Source organism: Acinonyx jubatus, unplaced genomic scaffold (assembly GCF_027475565.1).
Source record: "Acinonyx jubatus isolate Ajub_Pintada_27869175 unplaced genomic scaffold, VMU_Ajub_asm_v1.0 scaffold_21, whole genome shotgun sequence".
In the NCBI taxonomy this organism is placed as follows: domain Eukaryota; kingdom Metazoa; phylum Chordata; class Mammalia; order Carnivora; family Felidae; genus Acinonyx; species Acinonyx jubatus.
In genome coordinates this window covers 210,823-228,981 of record NW_026463940.1, presented here as the reverse complement: position 1 = coordinate 228,981, position 18,159 = coordinate 210,823, and the positions used below count along the sequence as shown (strand labels likewise).

The window sequence follows — 18,159 nt, the reverse complement described above, 5'->3', positions numbered from 1 at the left end:
ACCAAAAACCATAACATACCTAGGAATAAATCTAACCAAGAGAAGAAAACTCTATACACTGAAAATAATAGAAACCTTATGAAAGAAACTGAAGATGACAAAATATGGAAAAAGATTCCATGCTCCTGGATAGGAGAACAAATATTGTTAAAATGCCTACAGTACCGAAAGCAATCTACATATTCAATGCAACCCCTATCAAAGTGACACCAGCATTCTTCACAGAGCTAGACAAATAATCCTAAAATTTGTATGGAACAGAAAAGACACTGAATAGCCAAGGCGATCTTGAAAAACAAAACCAAAGCAGGAGGCATTACAATCCCAGAATTCAAGCTGTACTAAAAATCTGTAATCATCAAGACAGTATGGTACTGGCACAATAACAGACATTCAGGGGTGTCTGGGTTATTCAGTCAGTTAAGCGTCTGACTTTGACTCAAGTCAGGATCTCGCGGCCTATGAGTTCAAGTCTGCATCGGGCTATGTGCTGACAGCTCAGATCCTGGAGCCTGCTTGGAATTCTGTGTCTCCCTCTCTCTCTGACCCTCCCCTACTCATGCTCTGGCTCTGTCTTTCAAAAGCAATAAATAAACTCCAAAAAAAATTAAAAAACAAAAACAAGAACAGACACTCAGATCAATGGAACAGAATAAAAAATCCAGAAATGGACCCACAAACGTATGGCCAACTAATCTTTGACAAACCAGGAAAGAATATCCAATGGAATAAAAAAAGTTTCTTCAGCAAGTGTTGCTGGGAAAACTGGACAGCGACATGCAGAAGAATGAACCTGAACCACTTTCCTACACCATTCACAAAATAAACTCAAAATGGATGAAAGACCTCAATTAAATCAGGAAACCATCAAAATTCTCAAGGAGAAAACAGGCAAAAACATCTTTGATCTTGGCCACAGCAACTTGCTACTCAACTCGTCCCCAGAAGCAAGGGAAACAAAAGCAAAAATGAACGACTGGGACCTCATCAAAATCAAAAGCTTCTGCACAGTGAAGGCAAACAATCAGCAAAATTAAAATTCAACTGACAGAATGGGAGAAGATATTTTCAAATGACATCTCAGATAACGGATTAGTATCCAAATCTATAAAATCCAAAGGGCTAGTATCCAACACCCAAAACACAAATAATCCAGTGAAGAAACGGGCAAAAGAATGAATAGACACATCTCCAAAGAAGACATCCAGATGGCCAACCAACACATGAAAAAATTCTCCACATCACTCATCATCACGGAAATGCAAATCAAAACCCTAATGAGATACCACCTGACACCTGTCAGAATGGCTAACATTAACAACTCAGGCAACAACAGATGTTGGCAAGGATGCAGAGAGAGGATCTCTTTTGCATTGTTGGTGGGAATGCAAGCTGGTGCAGCCACTCTGGAAAGCTGTATGGAGGTTTGTCAAAAAACTAAAATATAACTACCTTATGACCCAGCAATTGCACTACTAGGTATTTATACACGGGACACAGGTGATCTGTTTTGAAGGGACACATGCACCCCCATGTTTATAGCAGCACTATCAACAATAGTCAAAATATGAAAAGAGCCCAAATGTCCATCGATGTATGAATGGATAAAGAAGATATGGTATATATATACATACAATGGAGTCTTACTAGGCAATCAAAAAGAATGAAATCTTTCCATTTGCAACTACGTGGATGGAACTGGAGGGTATTATGCTAAGTGAAATTAGTCAGAGAAAGACAAAAATCATATGACATCACTCATATGAGGACTTTAAGAGACAAAACAGATAAACATAATGAATGGGAAACAAAAATAATATAAAAGCATGGAGGGGACAGAGCATAAGAGACTCATATATGGAGAACAAACAGAGGGTTGCTGGAAGGATTTTGGGAGGGGGATGGGCTAAACTGGTAAGGGGGAACTAATGAATCTAATCCTGAAATCATTGTTGCACTATATCCTAATTTGGATATAAATTTTAATTAATAAAACTAAATAAATAAATAATAAAAAATAATATATATAAAAAAAGAAAATACTGAGTGATCATGACGTTGAGGTAAAAATTTCTTAAACATTATGCCAAAAACTCCATTAATAAAGGTAAAACTCCAAAAGTGAAAAAAAGAAAAAGAATTCTTCATATTGTCACACCACCATTCACACAAACTAATGTAGAAGTGCGTCCTTAACCCTGTCGTTCACTTTTAAAGAATCAAGTCTAAGTGTGGAGTTTGATATATATGTCAGAGGACATGCAAATAGGGCCCTCTCCGTGATGATAAACCCAGCGCAGCCCCGACCCTGCAGCTGGGAGAGGAGCCCCAGTCCCGGGAGTCCCAGGTGTTCCCATTCTGTGATCAGGACAGAACACAGACACCTAACCATGGAGTTTGTTCTGGGATGGGTTTTCCTGGTTGCTCTTTTAAAAGGTAATTTATGGTGAATGGGAGACACTGAGTATGTGAGTGGATATGAGTGAGAACCAGTGGATGTGTGACAGTTTCCTGACCAAGATGTCTTGTGTCTGTAGGTGTCCAGTGTGACGTGCAGCTGGTGGAGTCTGGGGGAGACCTGGTGAAGCCTGGAGGGTCCCTGAGACTCACCTGTGTAGCCTCTGGATTCACCTTCAATGGCTATTGGATGAGCTGGGTCCGCCAGGCTCCAGGGAAGGGGCTGCAGTGGGTCGCAGAAATTAGTGGTAGTGGAGGTAGCACAAACTATGCAGACTCCATGAAGGGCCAATTCACCATCTCCAGAGACAACTCCAAGAACACGCTGTATCTTCAGATGAACAACCTGAAGACCGAGGACACGGCCACATATTACTGTGCGAGAGACACCGTGAGGGGACCTCACTAGGAGCCCAGACACAAACCTCCCTGCAGGAGGGGATCAGCACCACCAGGGGGATGCATACTATGCACAATTCTGCTTTGAGTGCCCAAGAGCAGATGCAGATGGAGGTTACAGGCAGGTTTCCTGTCAGGGTCTGGGGCTTCCTCTCCACACAGCAGTTTCCCCAGGGAGCCTCCCTGGTTTTATGATTCTGTGTTTACCTATTAACGTCTGAATTAGCAACTGTGTTGTCATAGGAAAACTACACTAGCATGCACAAAGACACAGTTGTTTGCCCTTGCTTACTCTGGTCCAACAACATGAGTGAATTACACATTTCCTGAGGCACAACAGCTGAAGCGTTACACGAGTCCCAGATGCACTCCCTGTGCAGCCAGGACCACAGGATCCCACAGCTCCTCCTTATCCTCACCCAGCCCTGGACCCAGTCAAACAACGTGACACTTCCCTCCTGGCACTTGCAACTCAGTTCTTTAAGTGAGCTGCAGCTTTATTCAATTCCTCTAAACGAGAGACAAATCATCTCCATGTATTAGTCAGGATTCCCTTGAGCAAAAGAACCCAAAGCACATTAGTTTCCATGACAAAAGAGGTTGAGAAGTCCCATGATCTACTGTCACAAGCTGAAGACCCAGGAAAACCAGTGGTGTAATTCTTGTCTGATTCTGAACTAGTGTCTAATCTCAGAACGTGGAAAGCTGATGATGTAACTCTCAGAAAAAGGGCCAGAGAAGATCAATATCCCAGTTCAAACAAGCACATGGGAAGTAAAAATGAGGGAATTCTTCCTCCATCTGCATCCAATTCTATTCACAACCTTAATGGAATGGGTGGTGCCCAGGCAGACAGAAACCATGGATGGAAATCCCATTCTCTTCTGGAACACATCACAGACATCCACAGAAATAGTGGTGAATCTGGGCACCCATGATGCAGTCAAGATAACCTATAAAGTTAATCATGAAAAGCCAACCTCCTGTAAACGTGGAGCTCAAAGACTGAAGATTTAAGTCGATTCCATCATTGGGGTGGAGCCTGGTGGGCATAGCAGTGCTCCTGTGAAGGAGGGGAGAGGCCCATAAGGGGAACTGTAGTCTGAGTATCATCTGGGTCGCATCGGGAGAGACAATTCACTTTTTGGAATGCGTTTCGGAGATGGGGCATTGCCTCTCATAGGACAGGAGAGCTGACAGGCACCATTAAAATTCCCTGATCATTAGCACAGGAGCCTCTTATGAGAGCAGCTAACTGGACACTGCCTTCTTGTTGTTCTTCACCATGAACTCCAAGCCCCTAGTGTTCATGCAACTGATCTTCTGGGGTAAACCAGCTCTGGGGTAAACCAGGCAGAACACATCAATATCCTCTCCCAGAGGATCAGTGGGGTCCCTGACATATTGAGTTCACATAATTTGGAGTTTTCAAACCCAGCTAGAGCTCCTGAGATAAAATGTAAGAGCCCTGTGCCACGAGGGCTGTGCCACCCTGTGCCACCAGATGGGCCAATGGCTTGGACACAGACAGGGTGAAAGCAATTCTGACAGAAGCCTGTGACCCACAAGTGTTCTCTCTGTGTGAGGGCTTCCTGAACAGGGGAGACTGGGAACTCCAATTCCAGGGACTAGAGAGGGAGCTGACGCCAATATTTCCTCCCACCAATCAACATTGACAGATTTCACTCAGCAGCACAGCATCCCCAGTGGAAGCTGAGCCACTAACACCAAGCTCCACCTACTCCTGCTCCCATCAAGTGCTTGCTTACCAGGAAAGAGTGCCTGACAACCAGATCACCACTGCACCCCTCCCTCCAAAGACCACCGTATACACCCACAGGCACCAAGTCAACTGACCGTATAGTGAGGAATAGCTTCACCTCTAGGGGAGATAGGAATTAGCCTCTTTTAACAAGCAGACCAAACTCACCTAGTTAAAACTCACAACACTGGGGACAAGGTCCAACATTCCCCACTGGAGGCAAGTAGAAACTCTGCAGAGGACTGTCCTGAGGGACAGAGCAGCCAGAACACGACAGCACAGTGCCACGGAACATAAAACAAATGCTTCATGAAGTGTCAGGCCCTGTACAGTATGTGAACACTTCTTAATAAAGATACTACCCTAGAAGCAGAAAAAATAAGAGGATTTCTAAAACATTTAAGAAGGCAGAGACATAGACAACAACATGATGGAGGAATTCATCCTAAAAGAAAAAACGATAAAAGGTCATTGTGAGGGATATAATTAAAACACATATAAATAATATGTTTCAAACAGAATTTCTAAAAACTCTTATAATGAAACAGGATTTTAAAATGTATCATAAGGATACCAGCTGTGCCTTAGGAAAATATATGAGACATGAGGGATACCCTTACTGCAAACAGAAAAGACCTAAAACCTAGTCAGGATGAAATTTTAAATGTTGTAACCGAGATGTGAAACTGATTGGATATAATGACCTCAAGGCTGAAAGAAGCAGATGAATGAGGAAGGCACATAGAAGATAAAATTATGGGGGAAATGAAGCTGGAAGGAAGAGGAAAATTAAAATAGTGCATCACAAACTTAGGGAAATCAGCAACCACATAAACTGTAATAACATTCTTTTGAAAGGAGTCCCAAAAGAAGTGGAGAAAAAGAGGGATACGTTTTATCTGAGTGAATTATAGAGAAAATTTCCACAAGCTTGGGAAGGAAACAGACGTCCACATCTAGGACGCAGAGAGAACACCCGTTAAAATAAAAAAAATAAAAAAAAAAGCAGGCCAACTCTGAGACATATCATAGGAAGAATGGCAAAACATTCAGTTAAAGAAAAACCCTAAAAGCAGCAACACAAAAGAAGTCGCTAACTAACAAGGGAAGATTAAAAACACAATGGCAGTTGTCTCCACAGACACCTTCATGCAAGTAGGGAGTGGCATCATATCCTCAACATGTGCAATTGAAAATTACACAGCCAAGAATAGTTTCTCCAGTAAGGCAATAATTCAGATACAAGGAGTGATAGAATTTCCCAGACAAACAAAAACCAAAGAAGTTCATGGCCTCTAAATCAGCCCTGCGAGAAATTAAAGGGGACTGAAGACTAAAAGTAACAAAGACTAGGAATAAACAGAGAAAAACTCCAGAAACAATCACTTTAGAGGTAATACAATAGCACTAAGTTTATATCTATCAATAATCACTGTGAATGTAAAAGGGCAACATGCTCCAATCAAAAGACATAGGATATCAGAATGGATAAAAACAAATACAAGATCCTCCTATACACTGCATGCAATTGACTCATTTTCAACTTAAAATACCTATAGATTGAAAATGAGGGGAGGTAGAACAATTTATCATGCTAATGGACGTCAAAAGAAAGTTCCACTACCATACTCATATCACACTACCTAGATTTCAAACCAAAGTTCATTACAAGAGATCAGGAAGGCAGTATATCATCATAAAGGGGTCTATCCAACAAGAAGATGTAAAGCTTTAAATATTTATACCCATAAAATGTAAGCACTGAAATATATAAATCAGTTAATAAGAAACATAAACTCATTGATAATAGACAATAGTAATAATAGAGAACGTTAACACTCCACTTACAGCAATGGACAGACAATCTGAGCTGAAAATCAATAAGGAAACAATGTCTTTCGAAGACACACAGACTGAATGGACTTAACAGATATATTCAGAACACTCCATCCTAAAGCACCAGAATACAGATTCTTTTTGAGTGCGCATGGAACATTCTCCAGAACAGATCACATAATCTGCCACAAATCATCCCTCTACAAGTACAAAAAGACTGAGATCATTCCATGCGTATTTTCAGACCACAACACTATGAAACTTGAAGTCAACCACAAGAAAAATTTGGGCAACACCACCAATACATTAGGTTAAAGAACATCGTGTAAAAGCTGAATGATATTTTCAGGAAATTACAGAAGCAATACAAAATACCTAGAAGCAAATGAAAATGAAAACATGCCAGTTCCAAACCATCTGGATGCAGCAAACTTGATGGAAGGGTGAAATGTGTAGCAGTACAGGCCAAGCTCAAGAAAGAAGAAAAGTTCAAACACACAACCCCTTTACAACTAAAGGAGATAGAAAAAGGCCAGCCAATGAACCCTAAAGCCAGCAGGAGCAGGTAAACAAAAAGATTAGAGCAGAAATAAATGGTATAGAAACAAAGAAAAACAGTAGAACAGGTGAATGAAACTATAAGTTGGTTTTTGTAAGAATAAATAAAAATAATAAACCAAAGAGCAGACTTAGCAAAAACAAAAGAGAAAGGACAAAACAAATATATTTAGAATATGAGAGGAGACATCGCGACTAACACCACAGAAATACAACTATTAGAAAATAGTTTGGAAATTTATATGCCAACAAATTGGGCAATCTGGAAGAAAAGGATAAATTCCCAGAATAATGTAAACTACCTAATCTGAAAGAGGAAGAAATTGAAAACGTGAACAGACTGATAATGAGCAAAGAAATTGAATCATTAATCAAAAATCTACTGACACACAAAATTCCAGGACCAGATAAGTTCACAGGTGAATTCTACCAGATATTTAATAAGAGTGTCAAATATTCTATTTAAGTAGAATAGAATATTCCCGTCTTCACAAACTGTTCCAAATAATAGAAATGGAAAGACTTCCAAATTCATTCTATAAGATCAGTATGACCATGGTTCCAAACCAGATTAAACCCCACTAAAAATGAGACTTAAGGCCACTAGCCCTACTGAGCATGGATGCAACAATTGTCAAGAAAATACTTGCAAATGAATCCAACAATACATTAAAAGGATCCTTTAACATGACCAGGTGGGATTTATTCCTTGGCTGGAAGGGTGGTTCAATAGTCACAAATAAATCAATGTAATACATACCATCAATCAGAGAAAGAATATGAACGATACGACCCTCTCAATAGATGCAAAAAAAAAAAAAAAACATTTGACAAAGTACAGCATCCTTTCTTAATAAAACCCTGAACAAGGGATACAGAAAACACACCTCGACATCATGAAGTCCATACATGAAAACCCCACAGCTAATATCCTCAGTGGGTAAAAAAAAAGAAAAAAAAACTTTTCCACTACTGTCAGGAACAAAAGAGGGATATCCACTCCCATAAGTCTACTTAACATAGCACTGGAAGTCTTATCCTCAAAAATAGACAACAAAAAAATAAAGGTATTCAAGTTGGAAAGGAAGAAGTCAAACTTGCCCTCTTCACAGGTGACATAACACTCTATAGAGAAAACTCAAGACTCCACCAAAATATTGCAAGAACTCATACACAAATTCATCAAAGTCACAAGATACAATATCAACATACTGAAATCTAGTGCATTTATACACAGCAATAATGAAGAAACAGAAAGATAAATCAAAAAAAAACAATCCATCCAGTTTACAATTGCACCAAAAATAATAGGATACCTAAAGAGTTAAAATATATATACTCTGAAAACTATAAAAACAGTGAAAGAAACTGAGGATGACACAAAGAGATGTAAACACCTTCAATGTTCATGGATTTAAGGAGCAAGTAGTGTTGAAATGTCTATGCTACACAAAGAAATGGGAGACTTCATGATTGTGGATTTCATGCTATATTACAAAGCTGTACCTATCAATACAGTAAGCTGCAAGCACAAAAGAGACACATAGATCAAAAGAACAGAATAGTAAACCCAGATATGGACTCACAAATGTATGGCCACCTCATCTTGGATGAAGTAGGAAAGACTATGTAATGGGAAAAAAAGACAGTCTTGTCAACAAAGGGTGTTGGGAAAACTGGACCAGAACATGAAGAAGAATGAAACTGAACCACTTTCTTACTCTATACACAAAAATAAATCTAAATGGGTGAAAGACCTAAATGTGAGACAGGAGACCATCAAATCCTAAGGAAGAACATAGGCAGCAACCTCCTGGACATCGGACAGAGCAACTTCTTACTAGACGTGTCTCGAGAGGCAAGAGAAATAAAAGCAAACTTGAACTACTGGGACCTCATCAAAATAAAAAGCTTCTGGACAGCTAAAGAAACAATTAATATAAAAGGCATTCTACAGAATTTAAAATGGTAATTGCAAACCACATATCTGATAAATGCTTACTATCCAAACTCTATAAAAAAACTTCTCATACTCAACACCCAAAATAAAAAAAAAACCAGGGAAGAAATGGTCAGAAGACATGAGGAGACACATTTCCAAACAAAGCATTCAGATGGCTAACCAACACACGAACATATGCTCAACATCACTCATCATCACGGAACTACAAATCAAAACTAGAATGAGAGACGACCGCACACCTGTCAGAATGGCCACAATTAACAACTCAGGAAACAACAGGTATTGATGAGGAAGAGGAGAAACGGGAACCCTTTTATACTCTTGGTGGGAATGCAAAGTGCCCGGATCATTCCAGAAACAGTTTAAAAACTAAAAATGAAACTACCTTCCACTCCAGCAATTGCTCTACTAGGAATTCACCCAAAGGATACAAAAATTCTGATTTGAGGACACACGTACACCCCAATGTTTACAGCAGCATTAACTATGACAGCCAAACTCAGGAAAGAGACCAAAAGTCCCCCAAGTGATGAATCTGCTATATGTATAGAATGGAATATTACACAGTCAGAAAAAAAAAATGAAATCTTGCCATTTGCAATGATGTTGATGCAGCTGGAGGGTATCATGCTAAGTGAAGTAAGTCAGTCAAAGAAATACAAACACCATATGATTTCCTCATGTGGGGAATTTAAGAAACACAACAGATGATCATAGGGGAAGGGAAAAAGAGCAAGAAATCATAAAAAAACTCTAAGGTTAGAGAACAAACAGGGTTGCTGAAGGGCAGGTGTGTGGGGGATGGAATAATGGGTGATGGGGATTAACTAGGCCATACGTTGTGATGAGTACTGGGTGTCAATGTAAGTGATGAATCAATAAATTCTACTACTGAAATTAATATCACACAATATTTTAACTAACAAAAATTTAAACACAAACTTAAAAATTAAAAATGTGGGAAAAAAAGAAGGGAGAATTATTGTCACAAATTCTCATGAACATGGAATTTAAGGTAGTGAGTCTAACGTCTTGCATTTACCCATTTTATCCCTAAGGTAGTGGACATTAATTAATGTATGCATGAAGTGCCACAGCGGTGCCAGGTGGGCTGGAATTCAAACCACAGCTGACCTTCTCAACTCCACTGTGCCCACACATCATGGGAAGCTTGTCCAGACACCTGCACAAGAACCCAGGTTGGGCCTCAGCAGGGACCCACATCTGCAGAACTGGAAAGAGTGGAGACTTAACACTTCCTGAGAAGCTCTGGGTTTCCTCCCCTGACTTGCTATCTCAGCTCCCTTGTCTTCTTTCCTGTATCTTTTCAAAGAACCATGCACCCTGTTAGTGGTGCATGAAAGTGAGGGGCTACATGTTCTATAAACATTCAATATGATAGATCACATACAAGGGGACAAAATAAAGCCCATATGGTGCAGCCTGTCTTGCAGCTCCTATCACCCAATGTGGCAGAGTACAAGTAAACCTAAGTATTCGTTTGGTAACAAACTGCACAGCACGTTGGAAAAGCATGAAGAGATGAGAAGCCTGGAAGAATTCCACAAATGCAGATATGAGCTCCCCTTGGAAGGAAGAAGAAAAATTATAGTCCCAAACATGCAAGAGTAAAATAATTTTAGGAAATGATACAAGACTTTCAGTGTGTTCTATTCATGAAGTGTCTGCAAAGTGTCTGAAAGTTCCAATGCAAAAAATGGATTTTCAGGGTTTCACATAGAATTTCAAAGGAAAAATCCTGTGTCAAGGACTTGGTTCTTTGCACAGAGCTCAATGGCTCCTGAGACATATAGAAAGCCCACCACCTGAAAAGGTAAATGTGTTTTTTGACCCAGGAGCACATCTATCAAATCTGATGAGCAGTCTGGCCAAAGAGACACAGCATAGCAACTCTTGTGAAATTTGAACTTCAATTTCAGCATGAGAACATAATTTCCATATATTATGAAAAAACATGCCATGAAAATGAGTTGCTAGAGTGTATAAATTGAAAAACAAACAGCAAAACACTAAGTCACCAGAGACCAATTAGGGAACAAGTCAACATTGAGAGAAACCAGAAAAAAACAAGACTTTTAGTTACATTCTAAGTTAAGAAATAAGTGGGGTGCCTGGGTGGTTCAGTCGGTTAAGTGTCTCACTTCAGCTCAGGACTTGATGTCACGGTTTGTGGGTTTGAGCCCTGTTGTCAGGCTCTATGTTGACAACTCAGAACCTGGAGCCTGCTTCAGGTTCTCTGTCTCCTCTCTCTCTCTCTCTCTCTCTGCTTTTCTCCGCTCACATTCTGTCTCTCTCTCTCAATCAAGAATAAACACTTATAAAAATATATTAGTCACAAGCAATCAATCATCAAAAAATGAAAATTATAGCTAAGAACACAAGACCCATAAAAAGAAATGGTATAAATAGACTTTGTGAAAATCAAATATGTTTATCTGCCCAGGTGACAATCAGTAGTAAGATAGGTTACAGAGTAAGAGACAATATTCACAAATTGCATAACCACCAAAGGACCTGCATCTTGAATATACTAAGTACCATCAACAGTCAATAGGAAGAAAGGAAACAAACCTCCATAAAACAAGCACAGCCTTGTGTAGTAGACCTCCTATCCTTGAGGTTATAGACACGTTAGGTACGGACTGGAGAAGACTCTTCACACCATCGACTGTCAGGGAAATTCAAATCAAGAACGCAATAGATGCCCTATACACACATCCCGATGGCTCAGGTATGAACAACTCTAACAACAACATCCAGGTGAGCATCCAGCATACGTGGGCCCTCAAACAATGCAGGTAGGGTTGAAAAATAAACACCAGCTCTGGAAAACCCGTTGGCTGTTGCTGATGAAATTATACATGGATGACATAAAAAGGATCCTGGAAATACCACTCCCGAGTATTTGTCCCTGAAGAATGAAATCCCATGCTCAGAAAATAAATGGTGTGTAAATATTTATAGCGTCTTTATTAGTGTTAGAAGCTAATAATATGGTAAAAGTCTTTCTAAATATAAAGGAATAAACCAACTACGAAACTTCCATCAATGGGATGCTTTGCCAGAGAATTGTGACACTACTGATGCACACCTGAAACCAGGTGCAACTCAAAGACATGATGTGGAGGGAAGGGCGGTAGTCTCTTAATTACAGAGGTGGTGTGACCTGGGACATTCACACAGCCAGACCATGGTGACAGTGGTTTGGTTGGGCATTCCTTATCTCTTTCTTTCCCAAACCACATGATGAGATACTCTGCTTAATTTGAGTGCACTCCTATGTTCAACCATCCTCTGATGTATGGAGTCTCCACAGACTGAACTCTACAAGCTCGGACTCTTCTGAATTGAGACTTGTTGAGGCCATAATCTGATATGTGTTATGACAGGAGCTGTTCCCTTCACTATCCGTGTCTCTGGCTCTCTCCTGAAGGTAAGCAGGAGTAGGTTAGGAATCCTCCACTGAAACCATCTGTCTCCTGCGCCTGACTCTCCCACAACATGAGGCCCAGACCTTCCTCACACTCAGCTGCAAATGAAGTCAGTTGCACCGGAACAGATTTTCACCTTGCTTTAGTGGATTACTCCAGCTCCCCCTTTACCTGGGCAAAACTCTTGGCAAAGATCTGCAGTGTCTGGGACAAACAGGATTCCAAACAGTTTGGAAACTGAGGGTTCAGCTTATGGGTGGGTGACAACTTCAATTCTTTGAGGCTTGCTTGTCCTTGTGGCATGAGACCTCTGCCATACAAGTCAGGTCTGGGGTAACCAGGCTCCCAGAATCCCTAGTGGCCTGTTCCCAGGGAAGAGTTTCCATCTTGGCAGTGGGGCTGCAAACAATGAGTGAGGTGCAGCATTCAAAATCAACATAAAGAAATTTGTTACTTTTTGATACAACAATAATGTACCAGGAGAAATAGAAATCAAGGAATTGATCCCATGTACAATTACACCAAAAACCACAAGATACCTTGAAATAAACCTAACCAAAGAGTTAAAAGATTTTCACTCTGAAAAATCTGGGACATTTATGGAAGAAATTGAAGAAGACACAAAGAAATGGAAAAATATTCCAAACACATGGATTAAAAGAAAAAACATTGTTAAAAAGTTGATACTACCCAAAGCAATCTAGACATTCAATGCAAGTAATTCAATGCAAATATCCGTGTCTAATAATGCCAGCATTCTTCACAGAGCTACAACCAATAATTCTAAAATTATCATGGTATGGGAGCCTGGGTGGTTCAGTTGGTTAAGCGTCTGACTTCAGCTCAGGTCATGATCTCACCGTCCGTGAGTTCGAGCCCCACATTGGACTCTGTGCTGACAGCTCAGAGCCGGAAGCCTGCTTCAGATTCTGTGTCTCCCTCTCTCTCTCTCTCTGCCCCTCCCCTGCTCATGTTCTCTCTCTCTGTCTCAAAAATAAATAAAAAACATTTCAAAAATAAAATTATCATGAAACCACAAAAGACCCTGAATCCACAAAGCAATCCTGAAAAAGAAAAAAACCTGGAGGCATCACAATTTAGGTTTCAGGATATATTACAATGCTATAGTCATCAAGACAGTATAGTACCTGCATAAAAATACACACATAGATTAACATAACAGATTGGAAAACCCAGAAATCGACCCATAACTATATGGTTAACTAATCTTCGACAAAGCAGGAAACAGTATCAAATGGAAAAATGAGAGTCTTTTCAACAAGTGGTGTTGAGAAAACTGGACAGCAACATGGAACTGTAATGAAACTGCACCACTTTCTTACAATATGCACAAAAATAAATTCAAAATGGATGAAAGACCTGAATGTGAAAAGGGAAACCATCAAAATCCTAGAGGAGAAGAAAGGCACAAACTTCTTTGACCTTGGCCAGAGCAATTTCTTACTAGACTTGTCCCCAGAGGCACGGGAAACAATAGCGAAAATGAACTCTTGGGATCTCCTCAAGATAAACAGGTTCTACACAGCAACGAATCAATCAACAAAACTAAAAGGCAACTGACAAATGGGAGTAGATATTTGAAAATGACATATCAGATAAAGAGTATTCAAAATCTATAAAGAACTTATCAAACTCAACACTCAAAAAAACAAATAATCCATCATAGATAAAGAAAATGTGGTACATATACACAATGGAGTATGACTCGGAAATCAAAAAGAATGAAATCTTGCCATTTGCAACTCTGTGGATGGGACGGGAGGGTATTTTGCTAAGTGAAATGAGTTAGTCAGAGAAAGACAAAAATCATATGACTTTACTCATTTAAGGTCTTTAAGAGACAAAACAGATGAACATAAGGGAAGGAAAACAAAAATAATATAAAAACAGGGAGGGGGACAAAACAGAAGAGACTCATAAATATGGAGAAAAAATTGAGGGTTACTGGAGGGGTTGTGGGAGGGAATGGGCTAAATGGGAAAGGGGCACTAAGGAATCTACTCCTGAAATCCTTGTTGCACTATATTCTAACTAATTTGGATATAAATTTTTAAAAATAAAAAACAAACATGTTAATGACAAAAAAGGAGAAGAAAATTACCTCCACATGAATAGGGCCCCTATGAAAGCCCACCTCTGACAGCATATTGAACAGTAAAATATGAAAACCATTCCTGCCACATCAGGAGCCAGGCAATGATGATCACCCCCAACATATGTATTCCACATGATAATGTGAAGAATAAACATGCTGCCTCAAACCATATCATCGTGTCACATTGCTGATTTGGATGAAAGCCACGTGAGAAACAGCCAGTCCAAGGACACTCAAGATTGTCCTTTGTCCCTTGACAGCAGGAAATAAATCTCCCTTGGGAAAACTCCCTTCCCTGTGCCAGGAGGGGAGAAACATCCTTAGCACCAGAATAAGGAACACAGGGACAAGAAGGATGTGCAAACAAACCTAGTTACTTGTTGACAAATTAAATAGCCCAAACCCACACCTTTGCCTTAACACTTGCCACATCCAATGTTTTGTTGTCTGAAAGTCACAAGTGCCACCTGCTTTGTTCATTCTCTGGGTATCATATCATTAGGAAGGCCATGCAGTTGGATGTTAAAATGAAATTTAACATCCCCTTTAGATCAGTCTTATTTCAATTGAATCCTTACACGGGAGTCTAGGATAGACTTATCCTACAACTGGAAGAAGTACCCACAAACTTTGGCAATAAAAAGAAATAAAAGACATTTAAGTCAGTAAGGAGGAAGGAAAATTACTTGTTTGCAGATGACATGATCTTAAACATAACAAAAGCCTAGAGATACAACAAAAAAATATCAGAACTAATTTTTAAAAATGAGGAAAAGGGCAGGATACAAAAAGAAAAAAAATAAATGAATAAAAAATAGACCACCTGTGATTCCACACACCAGCATTGAAATATATGCAAAACAAATAACAAAATAATACAATTGAAAATGGCACAGAATAAAGTATTTTGTATTAAACTTCAAAAAGTATGTAAAACACTTGTAGAGTGAAAATGATCTATGTTGATGAAAGACCTGTAAAAATGCACAAGGGCCTGCAAATATACCTGGGCTCACTGATTAGAATTCTTCATATTGTCACAGCACCATCTACACAACCTAAACTACAAGTGCATCCCTAACCCTGTCGTTCACTTTTAAAGAATCAAGTTTAAGTCTGGAGTGTGATATATATGTCAAAGCACATGCAAATGGAGCCCTCTCTGTGCTGATAAAACCAGCCCAGCCCCGACACTGCAGCTGGGAGAGAAGCCCCAACCCCGGGTGTCCCAGGTGTTCCCATTCTGTGATCAGCACAGAACACAGACAACACACCATGGAGTTTGTGCTTGGCTGGGTTTTCCTTGTTGCTCTTTTAAAAGGTAATTCATGGTGAACGAGAGACACAGAGTATGTGAGTGGGTATGAGTGAGAACCAGTGGATGTGTGACAGTTTGCTGACCACGATGTCTTGTGTCTTCAGGTGTCCAGTGTGATGTGCAGCTGGTGGAATCTGGGGGAGACCTGGTGAAGCCTGGGGGGTCCCTGAGACTCACCTGTGTAGCCTCTGGATTCACTTTCAGTAGCAACAGCATGAACTGGGTCCGCCAGGCTCCAGGGAAGGGGCTGCAGTGGGTCGCATATATTAGATATGATGGAAGTAGCACAAGCTACGCAGACTCCGTGAAGGGCCGATTCACCATCTCCAGAGACAACGCCAAGAACACGCTGTATCTGCAGATGAACAACCTGAAGACCGAGGACACGGCCACATATTACTGTGCAAGAGACACAGTGAGGGGACTTCTCTGGGAGCCCAGACACAAACCTTCCTGCAGGAGGGGAACAGCACCACCAGGGGGCGCACACTATGCACAATTCTGCTTTGTGTTCCCAGGAGCAGGTGCAGTTGGAGGATACAGACAGGTTTCCTGTCAGGGTCTTGGGGCTTCCTCTACACACAGCAGTTTCCCCAGGGAGCCTCTCTTGACACAGGATTCTATGATTACCTATTAACTCTGAATTAGCAACTGTGTTGTCATAGGAAAACTACCCTAACATGCACAAAAGACGCAGTTCTTTGCATTGCTTACTCCTGTCTCTCTCTATGAGTGAATTTCAGATTTCCTGACGCACAACAGATGAACCTTTACAGCAGTCCCAGATGCACTCACTGTGCAGCCAGGACCACAGGATCCCACAGCTCCCCATCATCTTCACCCAGCGCTTTCCCCAATCAAACAACGTGACACTTCCCTCCTGGCTCTTGCTACTCAGGACTTTAAATGAGCTACAGCTTTATTCAATTCCTCTAAAGAAGAGATAATTCATCTCCGTGTATTAGTCAGGATTCTCCCAAGGCACAGAAACCGAGCACATCAGTTTATATGACTAAATACATTGATAAGACCCACGTTCCACTCTCACATGCTGGAGACCCAGGAAAACCAGTGGTGTAATTCTCATCTGATTCTGAACTAGTGTCTAGTCTCAGAACGTGAAGAGCTGATGATGTAACTCTCAGAACAAGGGCCAGAGGAGACCAATGTTCCAATTCAAACACACATATGGGAAGTAAAACTGAGGGAATTCCTCCACCATCTGCATCAGTTTCTACTCACAACCTTAATGGAATGGGTGATGCCCAGGCAGACAGAAACCATGGATAGAAATTCCAGTCTCTTCTGTAACACATCACAGACATCCACAGAAACAGTGGGGAATCTGAGTACCCATGATGCAGTCAAAATGACACATAAAAGTAATCATGAGAAGTCAACCTCCTGTAAACGCGGAGTTCAAGGACTGAAGATTTAGAAGTCCATGCCATGACTGGCATGGAGCCTGGTGGGCATAGCTGTGCTTCTGTGGAGAAGGAGAGCCGGTTCCCATAGGGGGCATTGTGGTCTGAGAATCCCCTGGGCGACTTGGGAAGAGACAGTTCCCTTCTCGGGGTGCATTTAGTAAAGGGTGCATTTCCTCTCATGGGGCAGGAGAGCTGACAGGCACCATTGCACTGCTCTGGTCATTAGCATAGGAGCCTCTGCTGAGAGCAGCTAACTGGAATCTGCCTTCTTGTTGTTCTTCACCATGAACTCCAAGCCCATAGTGTTCATGCAACTGCCCTTCTGGGGTAACTAGCTCCAGGCACAGCACAGAGAGACCCTCTCCCAGAGGATCAGTGATGTCCCTGTCGTATTGAGTTCATATAATCTAGAGTTTTCAAACCCAGCTAAAGATCCTGAGAAAAAACATAAGAGCCCTGTGCCGCCAGGTGGGCCAATGGCTTGGACATGACAGGGTGAATGCAGGGTTCTGATGTAAGCCTGGGACCCATGAGTACAGATTGTTCTCCCTGTGTGAAGGCTTCCTGAACAGGGGCAGCTGGGAACTCCAACTCCAGGGAATAGAGAGGGAGCTGATGGCAATATTTCCTCCCACCATTCAGGATGGACAGAATTCAGTGAGCAGCACAGCACCTCCTAGTAGAAGCTGAGCCACTGACACCAAGCTATACCCCCCCTTGCCTTCCTCAGATGCTTCCTTACTAGGGAAAGAGTGCCTGGAACCCAGACCAGCAGTGCGCCCCTCCCTCAAAAGACGACATATACCCCCACAGGCACCAAGTCTACTGACCATATAGTGAGGCATAACTTCACCTCTAGGGGAAATAGGAA

The 18,159-nt window shown here is 41.0% G+C and overlaps 2 gene segments (V, D, J or C); both read left to right on the top strand.

The window, feature by feature from the left end:
• The first annotated feature begins 2,295 nt into the window (after positions 1-2,295).
• LOC106989450 (immunoglobulin heavy variable 3-23-like) lies at positions 2,296-2,888 on the top strand. The segment is given in 2 exon segments: positions 2,296-2,436; positions 2,538-2,888. Coding segments are annotated over 2 exon segments (375 nt in total).
• A 12,835-nt stretch (positions 2,889-15,723) lies between these two features.
• LOC106978254 (immunoglobulin heavy variable 3-74-like) lies at positions 15,724-16,513 on the top strand. The segment is given in 2 exon segments: positions 15,724-15,864; positions 15,966-16,513. Coding segments are annotated over 2 exon segments (579 nt in total).
• Positions 16,514-18,159: the final 1,646 nt, after the last annotated feature.